Source organism: Grampus griseus, assembly GCF_964374135.1.
Source record: "Grampus griseus genome assembly, chromosome: 16".
NCBI classification, from domain to species: Eukaryota; Metazoa; Chordata; class Mammalia; order Artiodactyla; family Delphinidae; genus Grampus; species Grampus griseus.
The window spans coordinates 23,652,693-23,673,629 of record NC_139010.1 but is presented as its reverse complement, the minus strand read 5'-3'; the positions used below and the strand labels follow the sequence as shown (position 1 = coordinate 23,673,629).

The window sequence follows — 20,937 nt, the reverse complement described above, 5'->3', positions numbered from 1 at the left end:
GGTGCATGTCAGCTAAGCTCTGCAGAAACCTTCACCTTTCCTCCTTAGCAGCCCCAACACTTTCCTGTTGGTTTATATTGTAACTTTAGTTATGGATCTGGTGGCTAGGTGGGGTGGCAAGGCAGACCTAGAGGGAGTGTGCATGTGGTCTTAAAGGTCAGAGCCTTCTTAATCATCTTCAAGCCAGAGGAAAGCATTAATTCTTAAGGAGTGGGCCTCTTCTATAGATTCAGAGGGTTTGAGGAAGTCTGGGGATTTGAATTCTGAATCTATCAACCCAGATACATTTCTACTCAGAGGTCTTCATTTCTGAGGGTCCAGTATTTTCCCAGTCAGGGCCCTGATGTTGTATAACAGAATTGGCTAACTTGGCAACTTAACATTCTTGAACTCTGCTATTCTTCTGATTATATCCTGGGCCTGAGCCTCAGCTTTTCCTGCCCTTCCACTGCAGAAGAGAGTTTCTTAATATGCTGCTGAGGAGGTCCATTAGTTTTCACATTTAGTCTTTAATTAATCATCCTTGGTGTTTCATTAATTGCCTCCAGCAAGAGCCATCCAGTGTCATTGTCTCTATAATTACTACTTCCCCATATTTCTCAGATGCCTCATATACCGCACCCTGGTGCACTTCCTTCCACTGGTACACCATCCCAGTTCATCATCAGTGAAAGTTTGAACGATTGCAGTGCTCTCTTGTGGTTGTTCTGCATCTACAGCCAGTGACGGGGTCCTCATTGCCAGCCAGACAGTAGGTGATCCAGCTCCAAAATCCCATTTTAGCATCTGCTTTCTACCCATCCTGGCACCAACTTTTACAGGTTGGATTCCCCATAGAGCAAACTCTGAGATGAAAACTAGTGTGCAGAAAGTTCCTAAGGGAGCTCTCTCAGGGGGGAATGGAAGGAAGCAAGACTAAGTAAAGGAAGAAACTGAGCTGCAAAACAGTCCCAACAAAGCCTCAGATGACTCCTCAGGGAGCTCTGAATCTGTGATTGCCCTGCTGAATTGTTCCAAGTTCAGGGGAGGGGACTGGCACTCATATGCTCACATCAACCAGGCATTGGGTGCAGGCTGCCATGGGAAGAGATGTGCCCTTGAACAAGGTGTCTCTCTTCCACAGAGGTTAATTTGAATAAGTCCTCAGTTCTGAAGAGGGGATCTACATGGTACAGAACAGGATCCATGACAATGATGCTGACAGGCTTTTCAGAATTAAGGGGAACAGAGATGAGTATAGTATAGCCCTAAAGAAGAGGAATTGTTTGGACAAGAGTAACCCTCTCTGTAGCATGATTGTTTTCTTCATCTGCTAGTTAACAGGATTTGATTCCAGTTACAAAATTTGGTCTCACTGTAAAATAACTTTACAGATATTTTGTTGATGAGAATCTAGAAACATTTGAACAAATAATTACTTCATGAACAAGAGAGCCCAGACAGCTTGACCCTTTGATTATACTTCTGCTTTAATAGAGTAATGTTTGAAAATACATAGATATCCAGGAAAAAAAGTAAAGCAGTATGAGGTATTGAGAGCACAATTGTGCTTTAATCTGGGTGTTAAGTTTCTAATTGTGACAGCAATCACACTTCTAAGCAAACGCTGTCCACTAGCTCTGCAAACACCTCCAGTGGTACTATTAAAGCAGTTAACGTCACACTGTAAAACATGTCAAACCCAAACATGTCAAATACCCAATTCACTGTATGTTTCATCTGTGTTTTTTCACAAAAAAAGAGGCATATCTAGATTTCATAATCAGAGTCAGCTTCCTGAAGATTTAGATATGAAATAATGCCTGTCAATTTGTTTCTCAAACTAAATGTTTTAAGAACAGTATAATTTATTCTTTAAAGCAATTTTATACATATGTGGAGTCTAGTTAACTTCATAGTGATGTTGTTGAATACAATACAAAACAAATGCAGGTATTTTCCAGGACATTAGGATAGAAAAAGGAGGCTTTAAGAATTCATGAGAAAAAAAAGATAATAAAACTTAAACTTCCTTTTCAGATGTTTTAAATTTTCTATAAAGCTTTTTGTCCTCAAATTAATCATTTAACCATGGTACACAAATACATTGCCTGGTGTCAAGCTGGGAAACCCTCTCTTTTATATAGTAAAATCCTCTTCTGGTCCATTCTGACCCAAGTCCTGGTTGTCTGAGGGCAAATTTCTCTCCAGAGACCTAAAGTTGTAATAAAAAGCATCGTTTTCTTCTAGTGGTTGGTATTCCTGTTCGATTTCACGTAGGAAGCCACTTCCAGAGCCACTTCCAGAGCCTGATCCTGAAAAGTCCTCAGAAAGAGGGAAGACATCATTCAAGTTCCTGGATTTCATCATTCTGAAGCATGACAGAAAAGTGGAAAAGAAACATTAAAGTTTGAGACATGAAAAGATAATCATAACAAATTTTTTAAGATATGAAAGTAAATGTAGCCACTCCGTTGCTCAAATTTTAAGTTAAAAGTTTCCCAGTTATTTAATGTTTTAAAACAAAAAATAAGTCAGACCTTTCCACATATTTACAATACTTACTGTATCTAACTCGTTGCCTTTATCAGCTTCACATCTACTCATTGCAGATGCATATAAAAATGCTAATTTTCTTATCACTAACATAGCAATCCTATATTTAGAATATACTTAATGGGTCATTTATTTTTTACAGAAAAGATCCCATTTTTACACTTTCTCCCACTGAAGAAAGGACACACAAGTAAATTAGACTAGATATATATTTTTCCTATTTTAAAAATTCTGCAAAATCTCTAATAACTTCACAGGGCTTCAACAAAGCTCACGCTTAAGAAATTCTTTGCAACAAGTCAAGCATTATATTTGCCAGCATGTTAACATTCAATCTCCTCCCCGCAAATAAGTGCATTCATTCAACTGGGTTCAGTGGGGTAGTTTGAAATCCACTCAGCACCAAAGGACCAGAGCAATGATGCCACCCATCAGTGGCAGAATAAGGCAACAAAGCATCAGAGACAAAAGTTGTGTTTCACCGCCTATGGGTCATTTTCTACATGAAAATAATAAACCACAGGCCATACAACAGATTAGAGTTTCCTTCATGCCTACATTCGATAAATATTGAATATCTGATCCCTGTTCTGAGGGCCTGGGATAGAATGGGGACTGACAGATGAGGTCCCTGCTCAGAGGTTTATAACTTTGGTGGGGAGACAGACAATAAAAAGTGAATAAGCAAATCAGGAAAATATTAGGTGGGGCTAAATGTTATGCAGAGAAACAAAGTGGAATAATGTAATAGAGGGTGACCTGCTGGATAGTTGGGCAGCTGGTTAGGAAAAGGAATCAGAGCTGGAAACAGATTTGGTAGTTTCTCCCTCTTCCTCTCCCTCTCCCTCTCCCTCTCCCTTTCTCTTTCTCTCTCTCTCTCTCTCTCTCTCTCTCTCTCTCTCTCTCTCTCTCTCACACACACACACACACACACACACACACACACACACATATAGTATTTAAAGCCATGGAACAGGATGAAGTCACCCAAAAAAGGCATGCAGATACAAAAGCAGCCCACGACAGAGCTAGGGCCACCCCAACATATTAAATATTAATCAAAAGAGAAAGAACAGCCAGGGAAGTAGAAGGAAACCCAAGACAAGGTGGGGCCATGGAAGCCCAGAGAAAAAAGTATTTCAGAGGAAGGGTGGTCAACTGTTTTTGAAAACAACTGACAAGTCAAGTGGGAATTCCCTGGCGGTTCAGTGGTTAGGACTCTGCACTTCAGTGCCAAGGGCGCAGGCTCAATCCTTAGCCCGGAACTAAGATCCCACAAGGCATGTGGCGCAGGAAAAAAAAAAGAGAGAGAAGTCAAGTTAGCTAAACATAGAGAAGTAACCAGCAGATGTGTCAACAGGAAGTAATTGTGACCTATTTGGTTGCTGTTTTTATCCTTTTGGATCACCATTCTCCCTATCCCCCTTTTTTTTTTTTTGCGGTACGCGGGCCTCTCACTGTTGTGGCCTCTCCCGTTGCAGAACACAGGCTCCGGACGCGCAGGTTCAGCGGCCATGGCTCACGGGCCCAGCCTCTCCACGGCATGTGGGATCTTCCCGGACCAAGGCACGAACCCATGTCCCCTGCATCGGCAGACGGACTCTCAACCACTGCGCCACTAGGGAAGACCTCCCTATCCCTTCTTGCCTCCGTCCCTCCTAAACATGTACAATAACTATGACTGCTACAAACTTGTATATAGTTTTTGGATCAAATAACATGAGGAGATGGGGAACCATTAAAAATTGGGACTCCTGCTCTCCTTTGCTTTGTAAATTCAGAAGTCGGGGGTGGGAAAGAGGAATAGTTAAAATGTTTAAAAAACTTTAAGCTCCCTTGGAACTTTTACCAGTGTGGAGGAAAATAAAAAAGAACTTAAATTGGGAATTCCCTGGCAGTCCAGTGGTTAGGACTCCACGCTTTCACTGCCGAGGGCCCAGGTTCAATTAAAAAAAAAAAGAACTTAAATTAAAAAAAAAAAAAGTAGGCTTCCCTGGTGGCGCAGTGGTTGAGAGTCTGCCTGCCGATGCAGGGGACACGGTTTCGTGCCCCGGTCCGGGAGGATCCCACATGCCGCGGAGCAGCTGGGCCCGTGAGCCATGGCCTCTGAGCCTGCGCGTCCGGAACCTGTGCTCCGCAACGGGAGAGGCCACAGCAGTGAGAGGCCCATGTACCACAAAAAAAAAGTAAGTGCTTCTACCAAGCTCTCTGGGTGAAGGTAGAACCAGAAGGGGTTGAGGAGATAGTAAGCATCAGCAACCCTATCAGGAAGTGTTACAATGAAGAGGAGCAGAGAATGGGGCAACAGGTGGAAAGGATGCAGAGTCAAAGAGGGGATTTTACCTAAATGTAGGAGATACTAGAGAATGTCTGCATACTGATGAGAAGAAGATGCTGGGTTCAGAGGGTTAACTGCAGAATTAAAGTCCTGGAGAAGGTGCATGGGGATAGGATGCCCAGCACAAGGAAGGGTGGCCTTAGAAGCTGCCACAGTCATAGTACAGTCAAGAAACTTACCTAAATATTTAAGACAGGGAATTGCTAACACATGAGATGGAAGAGAAGCAAAGCCAAATAGGGAATAATAAGGAAACCCAGAGATGAGGAACAGCAAGAAAATATTTCCCTCCCTGGGCTAGAGGGACAGTGGAGGAGGTGGTACTACCTGAGCCCAGGGACCAAGAGCATCTGGTGGAAGCTGAAGCCATGGATGAGACACAGCCCTGCCAGAGGTGACACCCAAGGCAGGAATGAGAAGAAACATCCTTGTCTCTTCTTGCCGCCCACGCTGACCAGTCTCCCTTTCAGGCATCCCACTGGCCAAACTCAGCCACAGATCTGAGAGCCTGAGAAATGCAGACCATAGGGATCAGCCCTCACCACCCTCACCCAACGCAGAGCAGGGAGATGGAAGGAGAAGAAATGGATCTGAGAGCAAGAGTGTCCAAGACCGTCACAGAAGCAGGGGCTGTGCATCCATATTAACAGGAGTGTCAGAGCAAGAAGGAAAGTTGCTGGCTGAGGAAAGGGAAGATCCTAGAGATTTTTTTTTATTTATTATTTTTAGTTGAGGTAGAGTTGATTTACAATATTATATACATTTCAGGTGTACAACAGTGATTCACAATTTTAAAGGTTATATTCCATTTATAGTTATTATAAAATATTGGCTATATTCCCTGTGTTGTACAATACATCCATGTAGATTATTTATTTATTTTTATTTATTTATTTTTGGCTGCGATGGGTCTTCCTTGCTGTGCGCGGACTTTCTGTAGTTGGCGCGAGCCGCGGCTACTCTTCGTTGCGGTGCGCGGGCTTCTCATCGCGGTGGCTTCTCTTGTTGCAGAGCACGGGCTCTAGGTGCACAGGCTCAGTAGTTGTGGCACACGGGCTTAGTTGCTCTGCAGCATGTGGGATCTTCCCGGACCAGGGCTTGAACCCGCGTCCCCTGCATTGGCAGGCAGATTCTGAACCACTGAGCCACCAGGAAAGCCCGATTATTTATTTTATTCACAGTAGTTTGTATCTCTTAATCCCCGTCCCCTAGCTTGCCCCTCCCCCTTCCTTCTCCCCATGGTAACCACTGGTTTGTTCTCTATATCTGTGTGTCTGTTTCTTTTTTGTTATATTCACAAGTTTGTTTTATTTTTTAGATTCCACGTATAAGTGATATCATACAGTATTTGTCTTCTCTGTCTGACTTATTTCACTAAGCATAATACCCTCCAAGTCCATCCGTGTTGCTGCAAATGGCAAAATTTCGTTCTTTTTTATGGCTGAGTAGTATTCCAATGTGTGTGTGTGTGTGTATCACATCTTCTTTATCCATTCATCTACTGATGGACACTTAGATTGCTTCCATATCTTGGCTATTATAAATAATGCTGCTATGAACATTGGGGTACATATATCTTTTCAAATTAGTGTTTTCATTTGCTTTGGATATATACCCAGGAGTACAGTTGCAGGATCATATGGTAACTCTATTTTTAGTTTTCTGAGGAACCTCCACACTGTTTTGTACAGTGGTGGCACAAATATACATTCCCATTAACAAGGTACAAGAGTCCCCTTTTCTCTACATCCTCGCCAGCAATTTATTATTTGTGATCTTTTTGATGACAGCCATTCTGACAGGTGGGAGGTGATATTCATTGTGGTTTTAATTTGCATTTCTCTGGTGATTAGCGATGTTGAGCATCTTTTCATGTGCCTGTTGTCTAACTGGATGTGTTCTTTGGAAAAATGTCTATTCAGATCTTCTGCCCAGTTTTTAATCGGGATGTTTGTTTTTTTGATGTTGAGTTGTATGAGCTGTTTATATACTTTAGATATTAACCCCTTATTAGTCATATCACTTGCAAATATTTTCTCCCATTCAGTAGGTTGTCCTTTTGTTTGTCGATGGTTTCCCTTGCTGTGCAAAAGCTTTTAAGTTTAATTAGGTCCCATTTGTTTATTTTTGCTTTTGTTTCCTTTGCCTTAGGACACGGATCCAAAAAAATATTGCTACAATTTATGTCAAAGAGTGTGGAAGATCATACAGATTTGAGGAGGGAAGAAATAGTGTAAATATTTGTTTTGGAGGACTTGCGTTGTTCCTCTAATATCTTAGATTTAAATGAATCACTGTTGAAATCCATGACTAAAATAATGGAGGATGCTATAATATCACGTTCAGGCTTTATGCCGTGGACCTAAAAGCGCAGGGTTGCAGAGTTGCATTTTGAGGATGGTGGTGATATAATTTCAGTGATGAAGGGGGTTACCAGGATCCCCAAAGTGATGATAGACTTACGTGGTTTGGGCATGATGATTTACGTGGCTTTCAGGGGAGTGATCTTCTATTTAAGCCTGAAGATTAAAACTTTTATGATAATTCTTTTCATAATGTATCTTTGCTACATATAATTTTGATATTCATTGAAATAATGGGTTTTAATACAATTCAATTTTTGTTACTTATGAATTCCTATTGGATCTTTTTTGCAAGTATAAGGCAGGTTTTATTTGATCAAGAAGAGTTTTGGATGTATGGACACCAAGGGAGGAAGTGGGGTGAGGGATGAATTGGGAGATAGCGGTTGACATTTATACACTAATATGTATAAAATAGATAATAAGAACCTGCTGTATAAAACGTAAATTAATTTAACTTAATTTAAAAAAAAGAAGAGTTTGACTTTCTTTTTTATGAGTCGTGGTCACTTATTCTTCCTTTCCCTAATTTCTTCTTTTTTTTTTTATCACTACTATCTAAACGGAACATTTTTGTCACCCCTCAAAAATCTTGTACCTAATAGCAGTCACTCTTTATTCCTCCCTCCCTCACAGCCCCTGGCAACCACTACTCTATTTCTGTCTCTATGGATTTGCCTATTCTGGACATTTCACATAAATGGAATCATACAATATGTGGCTTTTTGTGTCTGGTTTCCTTCACTTTGCATAATATTTTCAGGATTCATCCATGTTGTAGCATTTATCAATAACTCCTTCTTTCTTATGGCCAAATAATATTCTACTTAAGGGATGTACCACATTTTGTTTATCCATTCAGGTGATAGACTCCTATTGGATTTTAATATAAATATACAATGTGCTCTATTTACATTAATAAAATAATGTTCAATCATTTTCAATACCTATTGGTGAAAAGTATTCAATTTTTGTTTCTGCCACAAGAAAAAGACCTTGCAAAAGTGTAGGTGAATAGGGACCTCCCTGGTGGCGCAGTGGTTAAGAATCTGCCTGCCAGTGCAGGAGACACAGGTTCTATCTCTGGTCTGGAAAGATCCCACATGCCGCAGAGCAGCTAAGTCCGCGCTCCGCAACTACTCAGCCCGCATGCCTAGAGCCCATGCTCCGCAACAAAAGAAACCACCACAATGAGAAGCCCGTGCACCGCAACGAAGAGTAGCCCCTGCTCTCAGCAACTAGAGAAAGCCCGCGTGCAGCAACAAAGACCCAACTCAGCCAAAAATAAATAAATTTTAAAAAATAAATAAAATTCTTAAAAAGGTAGGTGAATCATGTATTCTTGTGCATCTCATATACCAGTAAAGACAGTACAGTTTTACCCTGTACTGTGCAGTGAAAACCTAACCATGGAAGCAAGAGCCTGAAGAAAAACACTCTTGGCAACCCTCCCACCTCCATGCCAAGATCTCAGCAGCGGATGGTGAAAGTAAAATCAAGAAAGTCCACTTACGAAAAAGGGTCAGTCCTTGGAGGTCGGATTCTGTTGTATTCACCTGGAAGTAGATCGAACTCTGGTCCCTTTTCATCAATGCAGTTTGCAGAATTGCTGTCAGGATTGCAGCGTACCCACTGGTATCTGGCTTTCCGCACAGGAGAACCTGCCCAAACATGGAACCCACGTGGTCAATAAATGTCTCTTACACAGCTTCTAATCACTCTGTCCCTAAGAAATTTTTAATTAAATAGATTCTAAATTTGGTAGGTAAGGTGTGGACAGGTTTTATGATCATTAATATCACAGGAGCACCGACTATTTGCTAGCCCTTTATGCACACCATTTGTCCTTCTCACAACACCCCTCTAAAGTAGCCTAGAGTTTAAGGTTAGAACAGGCTTTGGCAATTAGCTGCCTGGAGTGAAGTCTCAGCTCTGCTACTGGTGAGCTGTGAAACCTTAACTTCCCCAAGCCCCCACCAGAAAACTGAGGTACTAAGAGTGTCTCTTTTTCATAAGCTGGTCACAAAAATTAAATGAGAAAATGCATGTAAAGATCTTAACATAGTGCCAGGTACACAGTAAACACTTGAAAATATTAACTATCATTATCTTTGTACTATTATTTCCATTTTATACAAAGGAAAACTGAGGCTGCACAGGTACTAAGTAAAGGACCCAGGATTCAAACCTGTATCTGACCCTGAATCCTGCCTGTTCTGGTAGAGATGAGTCGAATCATGCTCAGAAAGGTTAAGGCATGTACCAATTGGTACCCGAGATACTACAGAGCCCTAGTTCTTTAGGGCCATTCTTGGGTATTGAAAAGAAATTCTTGGGTATTCTTGGGAATGAAAAGTAGGTTAAAAACTTGGCCTCTTTCTTTGCCCTCACATCTAGTCAGAGATTTCAAAAATCCCTCGGCAGTGAAAGCCTGGAGTCCTAACTACTGGACCGCCAGGGAATTCCCTCCGAGGTATATTATTAAGTTAAAAAAAGTAAAGAACACTATGAATTGTTTGTTACCATTTGTGTGTGTTTGTGTTTTTTCACACTATATTTACATATATGCTTATATGCACAGAACATCTCTGAAAAGATACACAGCAAACTGATCATCTTTGTGGAGGGAATTGGTGGCTGGAAGACAGTGGAAGGAAGAGCATTGACTTTTCACTGCATATCCTTTTGAATCATTAGATTTTTGAGCCATATGTATGTATTATCTATTCAAAATTATTTTTATTTTTTGACAGCTTTCTTAAGGTGGACTTGACATCCAATAAGCTGTGCATATTTAAAGTGCACAATTTGTTTCGACAAATGGATACACAATGGAACCATCACCACAATCAAGGGTATGAACATATTCAACATCCCCCAGAGTTTCCTTGTGCCCCTTTGTGATCCTGCCCTTCTCCCTCCCTCCTCCTGACTCCCCCCAGCCCCCCTCAACCATCAATCTACTTACTGTCATTATAAATTAGTTTGCATTTTCTAGAATTTTATGTAAATGGATACATACAGCAACTTGTCAATGGTTTCCTGACTTTAAATCAGGTTCTAGAGGGCTCTCTACCTTTTATAGTACTCTCTCCTAGAAATGGAGAGTTTATTTAGATATTCCTTACATCTAGACTGCTTTTGTTGCAATTTTTAATAACATTTATCTTAGAAAAGGAATGTATGTTCATTATAGAAAATTTTGAAAAATGTAGCAAACCAACATACAAAAAAATTTACTCCTAATCTCATTACCCAGCCCTCCCAAAGACCATAAGTTCTGGAGTTTTGCTTTTTTTCCCTCTGGGTATCTGTATTTCTAGGAGAGTATGCACAAGTTGTGTCCTATTCTCAACTATCAGAGGTTGAAAAGTGAAGCCTCTACTGAGGTCAAATTCACTTTACATCTCAATGGGATGGCCAAGGAATTTGTTCTTAAAAGATTGCAGAACCACAGAACTTTTGCAAAATGTCCTCTTTCCTCATGAAACTCTATTATGTCTGTTTACACTCAACTTTGTCCTAGCTAATATTTCTGATTAATTTTATAAATACAACATTGCTAAGTTATTAATAACATCATTAAGATATACATTATATACATATATATGGAGAGAGAGAGAGAGAAAATATATAAAGAATTCATGATGCTGTTCACCTTAGTATTATTTAAAATAGGGAAACAGGAAATAACTAAATAATCAAAACAAGAGAAAATACTCAGATTAATTATGAGGCATTCATATGAGAGACTATTAAACAAATGGGAAAAAAGCAGTAATTATGGAAAAGACTATATAGCATCATAGGAAAATCTATGTTCAAAAATGAGTTTTAAAAAAGCAGAGGGGACTTACCTCATGGTCCAGAGGGGACTTCCCTCGTGGTCCAGGGGACTTCCAATGCAGGGGACTCAAGTTCTATCCCTGGTCAGGGAACTAAGATCCTATGAGCTGCAGGGCAACTAAGCCCACGCGCCGCAACTATGAGCCCACAAGCCATAACTAGAGAGCCCTTGCGCCACAACTACTGAGCCCGCATGTGCTGGAGCCTTTGCGCACCACTAGAGAGGAGTCTGTGTGCCGCAACTAAAACCTGATACAGCCAAAAATAAATAAATAAATATTTTTTAAAAAGCAGAATACCACTCTATGCATAATAGTTGTTAATGCAACTACATAAATAGATATGGGGGGGTGAGGAATGGGAGGAAATACACAGAAATAACTATAGTGGTAGACTCTGGTGATTTTTTTCTCACTTTGTTTTCTAAATTGTTGTAATAAACAATATTCTTTTAAAAATATAAACAAAACAAAGACTCTAATGTAGAAAGTAAATGTTCTCCCGTTGTTTTCCTTCTTTCTTTCTGTCTGTCTTACTTTCATTCATTCTTTCTTTTAGAACTACTATTCTATCACAATCTTCCCCATAGTTCCTGAATATAGCTTACAGTTTCTGGTCTGGGACGCTACTCATCCAGAATGGGTTAGCTTTGTCACTGCTTGGAGGCTGGAGGTAAGGCTTGACATCAACTTGTGATGCCAAGTTGACATCACAATGTCTCCCCCTTACTAGCTGTGTAACCTTAACCTCCCTGTACCTCAATTTCCTCATCCATAAAATGGGGACAGTAGTAGCTCTAATAATGAGATATAAATATTAGGGTCGTAGAATAGTACCTAGCACCATGGTCAGAGCTCTTTTTTTTTTTTTTTTTTTTTTTGCGGTACGCGGGCTTCTCACTGTTGTGGCCTCTCCCATTGCGGAGCACAGGCTCCGGACGCGCAGGCTCAGCGGCCATGGCTCACCGGCCTAGCCGCTCTGCGGCATGTGGGATCTTCCCGGACCAGGGCACGAACCCGTGTCCCCTGCATCGGCAGGCGGACTCTCAACCACTGCACCACCAAGGAAGCCCAGAGCTCTTTATTTATTTAAATTAATCTCTCTCTTTTCTTTTCTTTTTTAACATTTATTTGTTTATTTATTTTGGCTGCGCTGGGTCTTGGTTGCAGCACGCAGGATCTTCATTGTGCCATGCGGGATCTTTGTTGCAGCATGCGGACTTCTTAGTTGCGGCATGTGAACTCTTAGTTGACACAGGCATAGGAGATCTAGTTCCCCAACCAGGGATCGATCCCGGGCCCCCTGCATTGGGAGCACGGAGTCTTACCGGTGGACCACCAGGAAAGTCCCGTCAGAGCTCTTTAAATGCTAGTTTCTCTGCTGAGGAGGAGAATGAGAATGACCTATTGACCTATCTCTGATAGTGAACAGCTTGTAGAGAGATCAAATTTAAACTCCTGTTCCACCACAGTATCCCATAATAGAATCCCAAAGAGTTCCTGTTTAAACAAGATAAAAGTATCTGAAACATCTAGCACAAGCCTTTGCACATGGTAGGTATTTAATACATTTTAGCTCCTTCTCCTCTGATTCTTTCCTGAAGAAGCTTAAGCTTGGCATCTACTGAATTGTTACTTAGAAACGTCATCATTGTGAGTCAGGTAAAAATTCAACATCTGCTCCAGCAGAGGGCAATGTCTTCACACCCCATGCCGTCTAGACCAGCGCGGTCCAATAGAAACAAGAGAAACCATCCGTACACGTATGGATGTTACAACAGCCATATTTTAAAAAGTAAAAAAGAGGTGACATTAATTTGAAAATATTTTACTTAAATATATTCAAATATTGTCACAACATAATCAATATAAGTTATTAATGGATATTTTACACTTTTTTTCATCCTAAGATTTCAAATCTGGTGTGTATTTTGCACTTACACAATACCTCATTTTGGACTCGCCACATTTCACACATTTCAAGTGCTTAGTAGCCACAAGAAGCCCGTGGCTACCATTTCAGACAGAGCAGGTCTAGACATTCTTCTCTACTGTCGTGGATGGCTGAATATCAAACCAAGTAAGTGCTTGCATAGATAGGAAGTTAAACAGAAAAGTAAAACTAATAGTTTAATGAGGAAGCATCTCAGTGAAAGATCTCATCTTTTCACTGGTGTAAGAAACACAACTCTGGTAAATTAGAAAACTTCTAAAATACAAATTCCCTCTAGAGTTTAGAATCTCAGCTTTTAAAGTTTATAAAGAGGGGTTTCTTTTTTTGGGTGACGAAAATGTTCTAAAATAGACTATGGTGATGGTTGCACGTATCTGTGAATATACTAAAAAACCATCGATGTACACTTTAAATGGGTGAATTGTATGGTATATGAAATCTATCTCAGTAAAGCTATTCCAAAATTGATAAAGAAATCAAAGATAGAAGTCCACCTCCCCCACAGAAATGTTTATCTAGTTTGGGACTGGTGATTTTATTTTTTTAATTAAAAAAAGCTTTATTGGTATGTATGTAACATAGCACACAATCACTCTTCTAAAATGTAAAATTCAGTGGTTTTTAGCATATTCATAGGTATGTGCAACTATCACCACAAATTTAGAACAATTTTATCATCACAGAGAAATCCCCTATCCTTTAGCTAGCCAGCTCCTGTATCTCATGCTTCTCATCCCTAAGTAACCACTAATCAATCTACTTTTTATCTCTATATTTTTAAGCAAGTTGGATGTTTCATGTAAATAAAATCATATTAGGTGTTTTCTTAATATTTATTTATTTATTTTTATTTTTGGCTGTGTCGGGACTTAGCTGCGGCACACAGGATCTTTCATTGCGGCACACGGGCTTCTCTCTAGTTGTGGTGGGCAGGCTCCAGAGTGTGTGGGCTTAGTTGCTCCATGGCATGTGGGATCTTAGTTCCCCCACCAGGGATTGAACCCACCTCCTCTGCATTGGAAGGCGGATTCTTAACCGCTGGACCACCAGGGAAGTCCCGAGGTGGTTTTTCTTTTTTAAGTATAGTTGACCTAATATACTATGTTAGTTTCAGGTGCATAACATAGTGGTCCTGTATTGCTATATATTATAAAATGATCAACACACTGGGGATTTTAAATCTGCTTTAAAATAAAGAACATGGTTACAGATACCAAGTTCCTGACATATTTATTCAAGGGTGTTGGCAGAATGTGAAAATTCAACAGTTCCAGCCCCCTATGTGTGGGAGTATCTTGATTCTGTCTTGCTTGAGAGAAATCTTAAGATTACCGTAATTTAAAAAATAAAAGGGAATATGCTCATAGACAGAAAAATTATCTTCCTAAGAGGCCCCACTTACAGATCTCCTGGTTAATTTTGTGGTGGATTCAAGGGAGAAGAATGTTTTTTATTTACAATCACTTCCCTCACTGCCTACCCCCGCCCTTTCTCAGTCTGTCTTTGTCTCTCTCTGTCTCTGTCTTTGCCCCTATTTCTTTCACACATACACACAGAGTCACTAGTCTTGCTTTAGCAAATACTTTCTATAAGTAAACATTACCAGAGCAAATAACTTACCCCAGTAATATCGTATTGTAATATCAATTTTTCTCCAACATTATCTCAATTTACTAATTTCCTATTCTTAATGGAGACTTGCTACAAGTGTGCTAGAAAAATTTAAGCGGAAACTGCCATGTTGTGGGGAGGGGGGGAGGGAGACCATCTCGTTCATTGTTTGGTGGCATTCAAACAGAAGTCACCATCTAAGCTGGAGCTGCTTCCTACAGGCCAATCAATTCCACAAGATGAATAAAGTTCCCCCACCCTTGCATGGTTTGACAAGCTATAAAAAGTTCCAAGTTTACTTTCAATTTCTCCTTCTCTGTCCCTCAACTCAGTGGTTTTTGTAGCAAGGGCTAGAGTCAAAGCAAGGTTGTTTTAAATAAAGAAAATCTCTAATCCACCTAGAATACAGCTAAATTGCAGTAGAAAGTTAACTCTGAACTTGAAATCAGATGACTAGCTCTGCCATTAATTAGTTGTAATGGGCCTTGGGCAAGTCTCATAAATTTTTTGCAAGAGGTTGATGTAAAGAGCAAATGAAATGATGAATGTAAGATCCAATTTTCCCCTCTATAAATTGGTGTTAATTCCTCCTCCTAGGGAATGTGATGATCCTTTACCCGAGAATGGATGTGAATCACTTTACAATCAAAGAGCAGCGCACATAGGTGGAATCAATATCATTATCGTGATCTCAGAGGCAGTGTAGAGTGGAAACATAGTCTGGCAATGACCCCCTTGGCCACACCTGCTCATGGATTTTCCATTTTCCCTCTTTATGGGCATCTTTTAAAAAGAGAGGCAATAAAAGAGTAAGAGTCACCTCATCAATTGATGAGTAAGGCCCCATCAATAATCCCCTGGAGCTCTACATTAAATTGATTAGCCATCTGTCCTCTCCAGGGTCTCCCACACATTGCCAAACTTCCATCTCTTTGCACTTGGTAGACATACTTTTACAGCATGTCTTTACTTCAGCTTCACTTATAGTCACTGACATGGGCTGAATTGTGTCCCTCCAATTCAATGTGTTGAAGTTCTAACCCCCAGTACCTCAGAATGGGACTGTATTTGGAGACAGGGCCTTGAAAGAGATAATTAAGACATAATGAGGTCATGCAGATGAGCCCTAATCCAGTATGACTGGTTTCCTTACAAGAAGAGGAGATGGGGACATAGACACACACAAAGAACCATGTAAAGACAGAGACAAGATGGCCATCTACATGCTGAGGAGAGAAGCTTCAGAATGAAACTAACCCTGCTGACACCTTGATCTTGAACTTCTAGCCTCCAGAACTGTGAGGAAATAAATTCCTGTTGTTTAAGCCACCCAGTCTGTGGTACTTTGTTATGGCAGCCTTAGCAAACTAATACAATAACCTAAGATGTTTTGTTTCAGTAAAAACAAGCCAAAAGCCTAGTGCAGTTGATCAGTTCAGTCAAATCAATGGGTTAAGAAAAAAAAAATTTTTAAGTGGGGAAAGAATGCTACAGAATCATATCTGGCATCACATAGAAGTATGATGAAATAGTGACCTCTCTGCAGCCTTGAGCTGATGTCACTCACACACGCAGCTGTGGGTGGACATCTATTTCCCTTCTTATTCAGATGTGAACACTAACCCTTGATTCCAATACCAACTGCACTTCTCCTTTGGAAACTCCCTAGTTTTTCAGTCCATTCATTCTCTCTTTTTTGGTTCCTTTCCCAACAAAGAGCTAAACCTACATGGTGATGACATAAATACTAGTACTTTATAAAATGTTATAATAGTTTCTTCACTACATTCTGAAGAATACCTATTACATAAAGAATGCTTTTGTTTTCATTTTAGTTTTCCCTATAGAACCTTAGTGGAGAATGTGACATTTCTGGGAAATTTTGAAGATGTAAAGACTCACAGAGCTCTGGTCAGGGTAGACCCAGCACCAACAGGTCACTCAAGTCTGTGCTACAAACATGGACCTGAGTGCTTGGATCTTGTCAGAGCACATGAGGGGATTATTTCATCAAGCTGAAGGTTTTCCCTAAAAGATCCAAGTAAAGCCTGTTCCTTACAGTCAACAATGTTTTATACCTTAAAGAATAAATAGACTAATGGAAAATTTCAGCAACATTATTTGCTGGTTTTTTCTTCAATAATTGCATAACAAGAAGAAAGTGATTTTATAAATTTCCAATACATAATGAATGTATCTGAGATCATGTGTACAATTTCATTTCCACCAGAAGTAAAAACAAGACAACTAGAAGTAACTTCGAAGAAACAAATCCAGGATATGTGCAATCACCATGACTCAATATTTCCTTTACCGTTTGGAGGAACTCTAGTTTTTCTACTATAAATTCTCCCATCTACTTATCAGGCCATGACTTTCTGCCTTATTCAGACATGATCGCTTATTTACCAAAGGAGAAGAAATTGTATTTTTCCTACAAACTGATTGTTTTCATTTTCTTAGTCATTAAAGGTTTTAAGTTGTTTCATTCTGACTAAACAACCCTAAATGATAGACCTAATAAGAAATTTCCCAATGTGATGTTTCTCTGAGCAACAAAACAATTACTAAAATTCTTTGGCCTCTCTTTAAAATCTGAGATGGTTTTCATTAACTATGTCTAAACATAATTGAATTTTCACTAAGAACCAAGTTTTAAAAAGGAGAAAAAATACACGCAAATTTACTCTGATTTTAAAAATAGTATTTCCCAGTGTCACAATAATTATGACGCTACCATATTATGTTAAAACTTGGGATTGATGTAGACACTTAGGGGTAGGTCATTTTCTATATTCCTTTCTTAAGCGTTGAAAAATTTATAAACCATTTTCATCTGACAATAAAATAGTACATTTCAATCATTTTAAGAACTTATAAGGCCACACCTCCCTCAGAGTTTAACTTTTTTGGTACCAAACTTAACCAATCTCACACCAAGGAGTTCAGCTACCCCAAATCCCTTTTTTTTTTTTTTTTTTCTTTTTTTGGCCTCCTTTCCCACAGTATAATACACTCCATACCTTAAAGCAAATATAAACATTTGTGTGGACCCCAGGACTTACAAGGAAGATTGTAGGGGGACAAGATTCCTGGGTCTTACCTTGAACTGAAGAACCCAAAATCAGGATGAAGGCAAGAGCCAGGACAAGCCTACTGCACTGGAGGAGCACCTGCATGATGACCAACTTGCTTCAGCTCCACCGTCTGCACACCAACCTCACGACAGGGAAGTGTAGCAGGGTGCTCTCTGTCCCTTTTAGAAAAGGTTCCAAAACCTCAAACCCTGCCCAGAACACACGTCACAGTTTCCTGAACAAATAGAAAGAAATCCACATCAAACCCCAGAAAGATTTAGAAAAAAAAAAAAAGGCAGAAAAATAACTATTCATACCCATTATGAAACTGCAGTGGACTCTCCCCAGGTCTGCTTTTTCAAAAGTCTTGTTGTTTGCCACTTGCTGAGTAGAATCAGCATTCAGGACACTTTGTTTTTTCTTTCTTCAGGTAACAATCTAAACACGAGATTGCTAACATTAAGAGCCCGCTGCACAGTTGATGAGATAAGGGAGCTAGATGCTGCCATGCTGCCTTTTCATCACTGATGCCCTTCAACATAAAATATTCTTAATTTTCTTTTTCATCAGGAGTAGCATAACTCACTGAGCCAAGCTCAAGAAGTGAAACTTCAAAACTGAGTTTTAATCTACAAGAAAGTGTTGTCAGATTTCAAATGAGCAGTTTCTTCTTATTGGACTCAGTTTCTCCCACTGGCTCACCAGCTTTCCCTCTGCCTCAAGAATCTAGTGAGGATTTTCGGTTACAAAGAACTGGGTAAAACAGAAAAATGATTTTGCAGTCCTCTGCTCCTTCACACCGAGTATTTCTTATGATTTCATAAGAAATACTTTCATGTTTTTCTCCTGGTAAAACTTTTCAACTTGACTTTTGGTCTTCTGGGCTTGAATAAGCCGGAAATCAAAAACAAGGGGAGGTTGTCCTGTCAGTGGGCTGCTGGACCTCAGAAAATACAAAACAACAAAGTAAAGGAACAGCATTTTCCCCATGTCCTGGGGATTGTGTGCTGACTGAGGCCCTAGGAACATGAGGTAGAGGCTCCTTATTAAAGTCACATAATAAACACAGTTTATCACACGCCCTTGTCCTTGGGGCATGTACTTTTCCCTTACTTCCAGTCAAGATTCAACCTCTCTCCATTTCAACACGTCTAACCCTACAATGCCCACTTTCCATTTTCATCCTCACTCTGGCCTGTCCTTTGACAGGAGGGAGGAGTTTCCCTTCCCTTGTTCTAGCCTTCCTGCTGATTCCTTTACCATTTCCTGCTAAGGACGGGCCTCAGGATCTAATCGCTGAGTAGCTGTGGTACAAGTCCACAAAGGCTACAAAGAATGCACATTTTGACCCTCCTCAGAACCAGCTGGACATGTGTCCGGGGACTCCTCCAAGTGCAGTAACCAACTCCCAAACTCACAAACCCAGTGAGTTCCCCACCATGGAATATTGGTTTCAGCTTGAAATAACAACCCTCATCTTTGGTCCCTTTTAATCCTATCCCCCAATTTAAAACCCTGGCACCAAAACAATAATCCCTGTCAATAGCTTCAACAAGGCTGCTGCAACGTCTCAGATCTGATTAGAGTTTGTGCTTTAAAATGGTAATTTTGGAGGCTCTTCCCATTTGAGTACTTTATTTTTTTAATTCTCTGGTCGTGGTGATTTTTTAAAAAACATTTGCAACATTCATAAGCATTTACTCTGCTTCCGCTACACTGACAACCAAGTTTCTTTTTCCAAACAGTCTTCCTCCAGCTTCATTTCCCTAGTCCTCTTCAAACTGTGGAGGAGCAGGATGTATCCCTAAACCTCAGCCTCTCTACAACAAGTTTTCAGTATTTTTAAAAGACAAATTCCATTCTAGACTTAGTCCTTCATTTACCAGGCAACCTTAAATGCACCTACTTTACTTCACACTCGGTTGATTTGCCTGTAAAATGGGTATCCTTAAGCCTTAATGGTCATCCTGGAACAGGACAGAAATCAGTTCCTTGTTGTGTAAAAGTGTAACTACCCCCCTGCCCCAAAGCAATGTAAACGTTGCCTTTCACCTGCTATTGGTCTCAGGGTGGCCTTTGGAAACGGGGGATCTGTTTGGAGCACTTGAACCTTCCCAGAATCACGAGTCAGCAGAACAATTTTTAAGACAAATTGAGGTTGTCAGAGGAGATACTGAGGGCAGCACAAAACTACTCCAAGGGATGGCTCCAAGGCTCAGTTCTTTTTTAAAGCTCCCAGTTAAAGATTCTGCCACTCAGCAGCCTCTGAGGCTTTCTTGGCTGCTCACTGAGAAGGTCTTAACTCTGAACTGGGCATTGCACAAAAAACCCCAAACAAACAGGAAATAGATCCTGTACCAAATCTATATCATGTCTCTGGAGGCTAAAAGAATGAATTTTCCAATGATTTTTTTTATTTCTAGAACTGGAAGAGACCTTAGAAATCATCTACCTCACCCACTCAGGTGGGAAAAGAAGAAGTCCAGAAAGGTTACAGGACTTGCAGCTGGTCCCACAGCTGGTGAGTGGCAAAACCAGGTCTAGAACTCAGGTTTCGTAGTTCAAAGTCCAGTGACAGAGGAAGAATGAGGAAGAAACAAGATTAAGCTTTGTAATCATCAGAAGTCTTCCTTTTAGTCTTTTTGGTCTTTAGAGGTATGTACTGAAATATTCCTGTTTAGAATGATAAAATGACTGGAATTTGCTTCAGAATAATGCAGTTTGAGGAGGGGGCTATGAGAGAGGTATAGCAGTGGGCTGCTGATTGCTGAAGCTGAACAATGGGAAAAGTGGGGGCTCATTATACTAGCCTCCCTACCTTAATATATTTTTTGGAATTTCCATAATAAGACACTTTAAAAAATCAACCTTTTAAAAAGGTATGTTTATCTTATTTGGAGTCCATATAAATAAGAAAACATCTCCTGACTTAAAAGAGGACTTTTAAGGAAAGTCCAGGAAAAAAAAAATTCTTTTCTTTAAAAACGCACTTCTTTATTCTTGGATCTCAGTCATCCTTTGAGTTTCCCATTCTTTCGGTTCTACTCTCATTCCTACCACCCCTCCCTTCAGTGCATGGGAAGACAGTATCTAAGACATAAAAGTATCTTGATGCTTTTGGTACAATGAGAACAGCTACCACTGTGTTCTTAGACCTCTCACCAAGTATCAGTGGATGGGAACCCATAGGATGAGTGCCCTGGGAGAGGGCACA

General features: G+C 40.2%; 1 protein-coding gene across 1 annotated transcript; it reads right to left on the bottom strand.

The window, feature by feature from the left end:
- Window positions 1-1,444: 1,444 nt before the first annotated feature.
- On the bottom strand, window positions 1,445-17,884 carry SRGN (serglycin). Its single transcript, XM_082674039.1, has 3 exons — window positions 17,750-17,884; window positions 8,750-8,897; window positions 1,445-2,350 (listed from the first exon to the last, which is right to left on the bottom strand). The coding sequence occupies exons 1-3, from the start codon at window positions 17,823-17,825 to the stop codon at window positions 2,119-2,121; spliced, it is 456 nt and encodes a 151-aa protein (XP_082530165.1). The 5' UTR covers window positions 17,826-17,884; the 3' UTR covers window positions 1,445-2,118.
- Window positions 17,885-20,937: the final 3,053 nt, after the last annotated feature.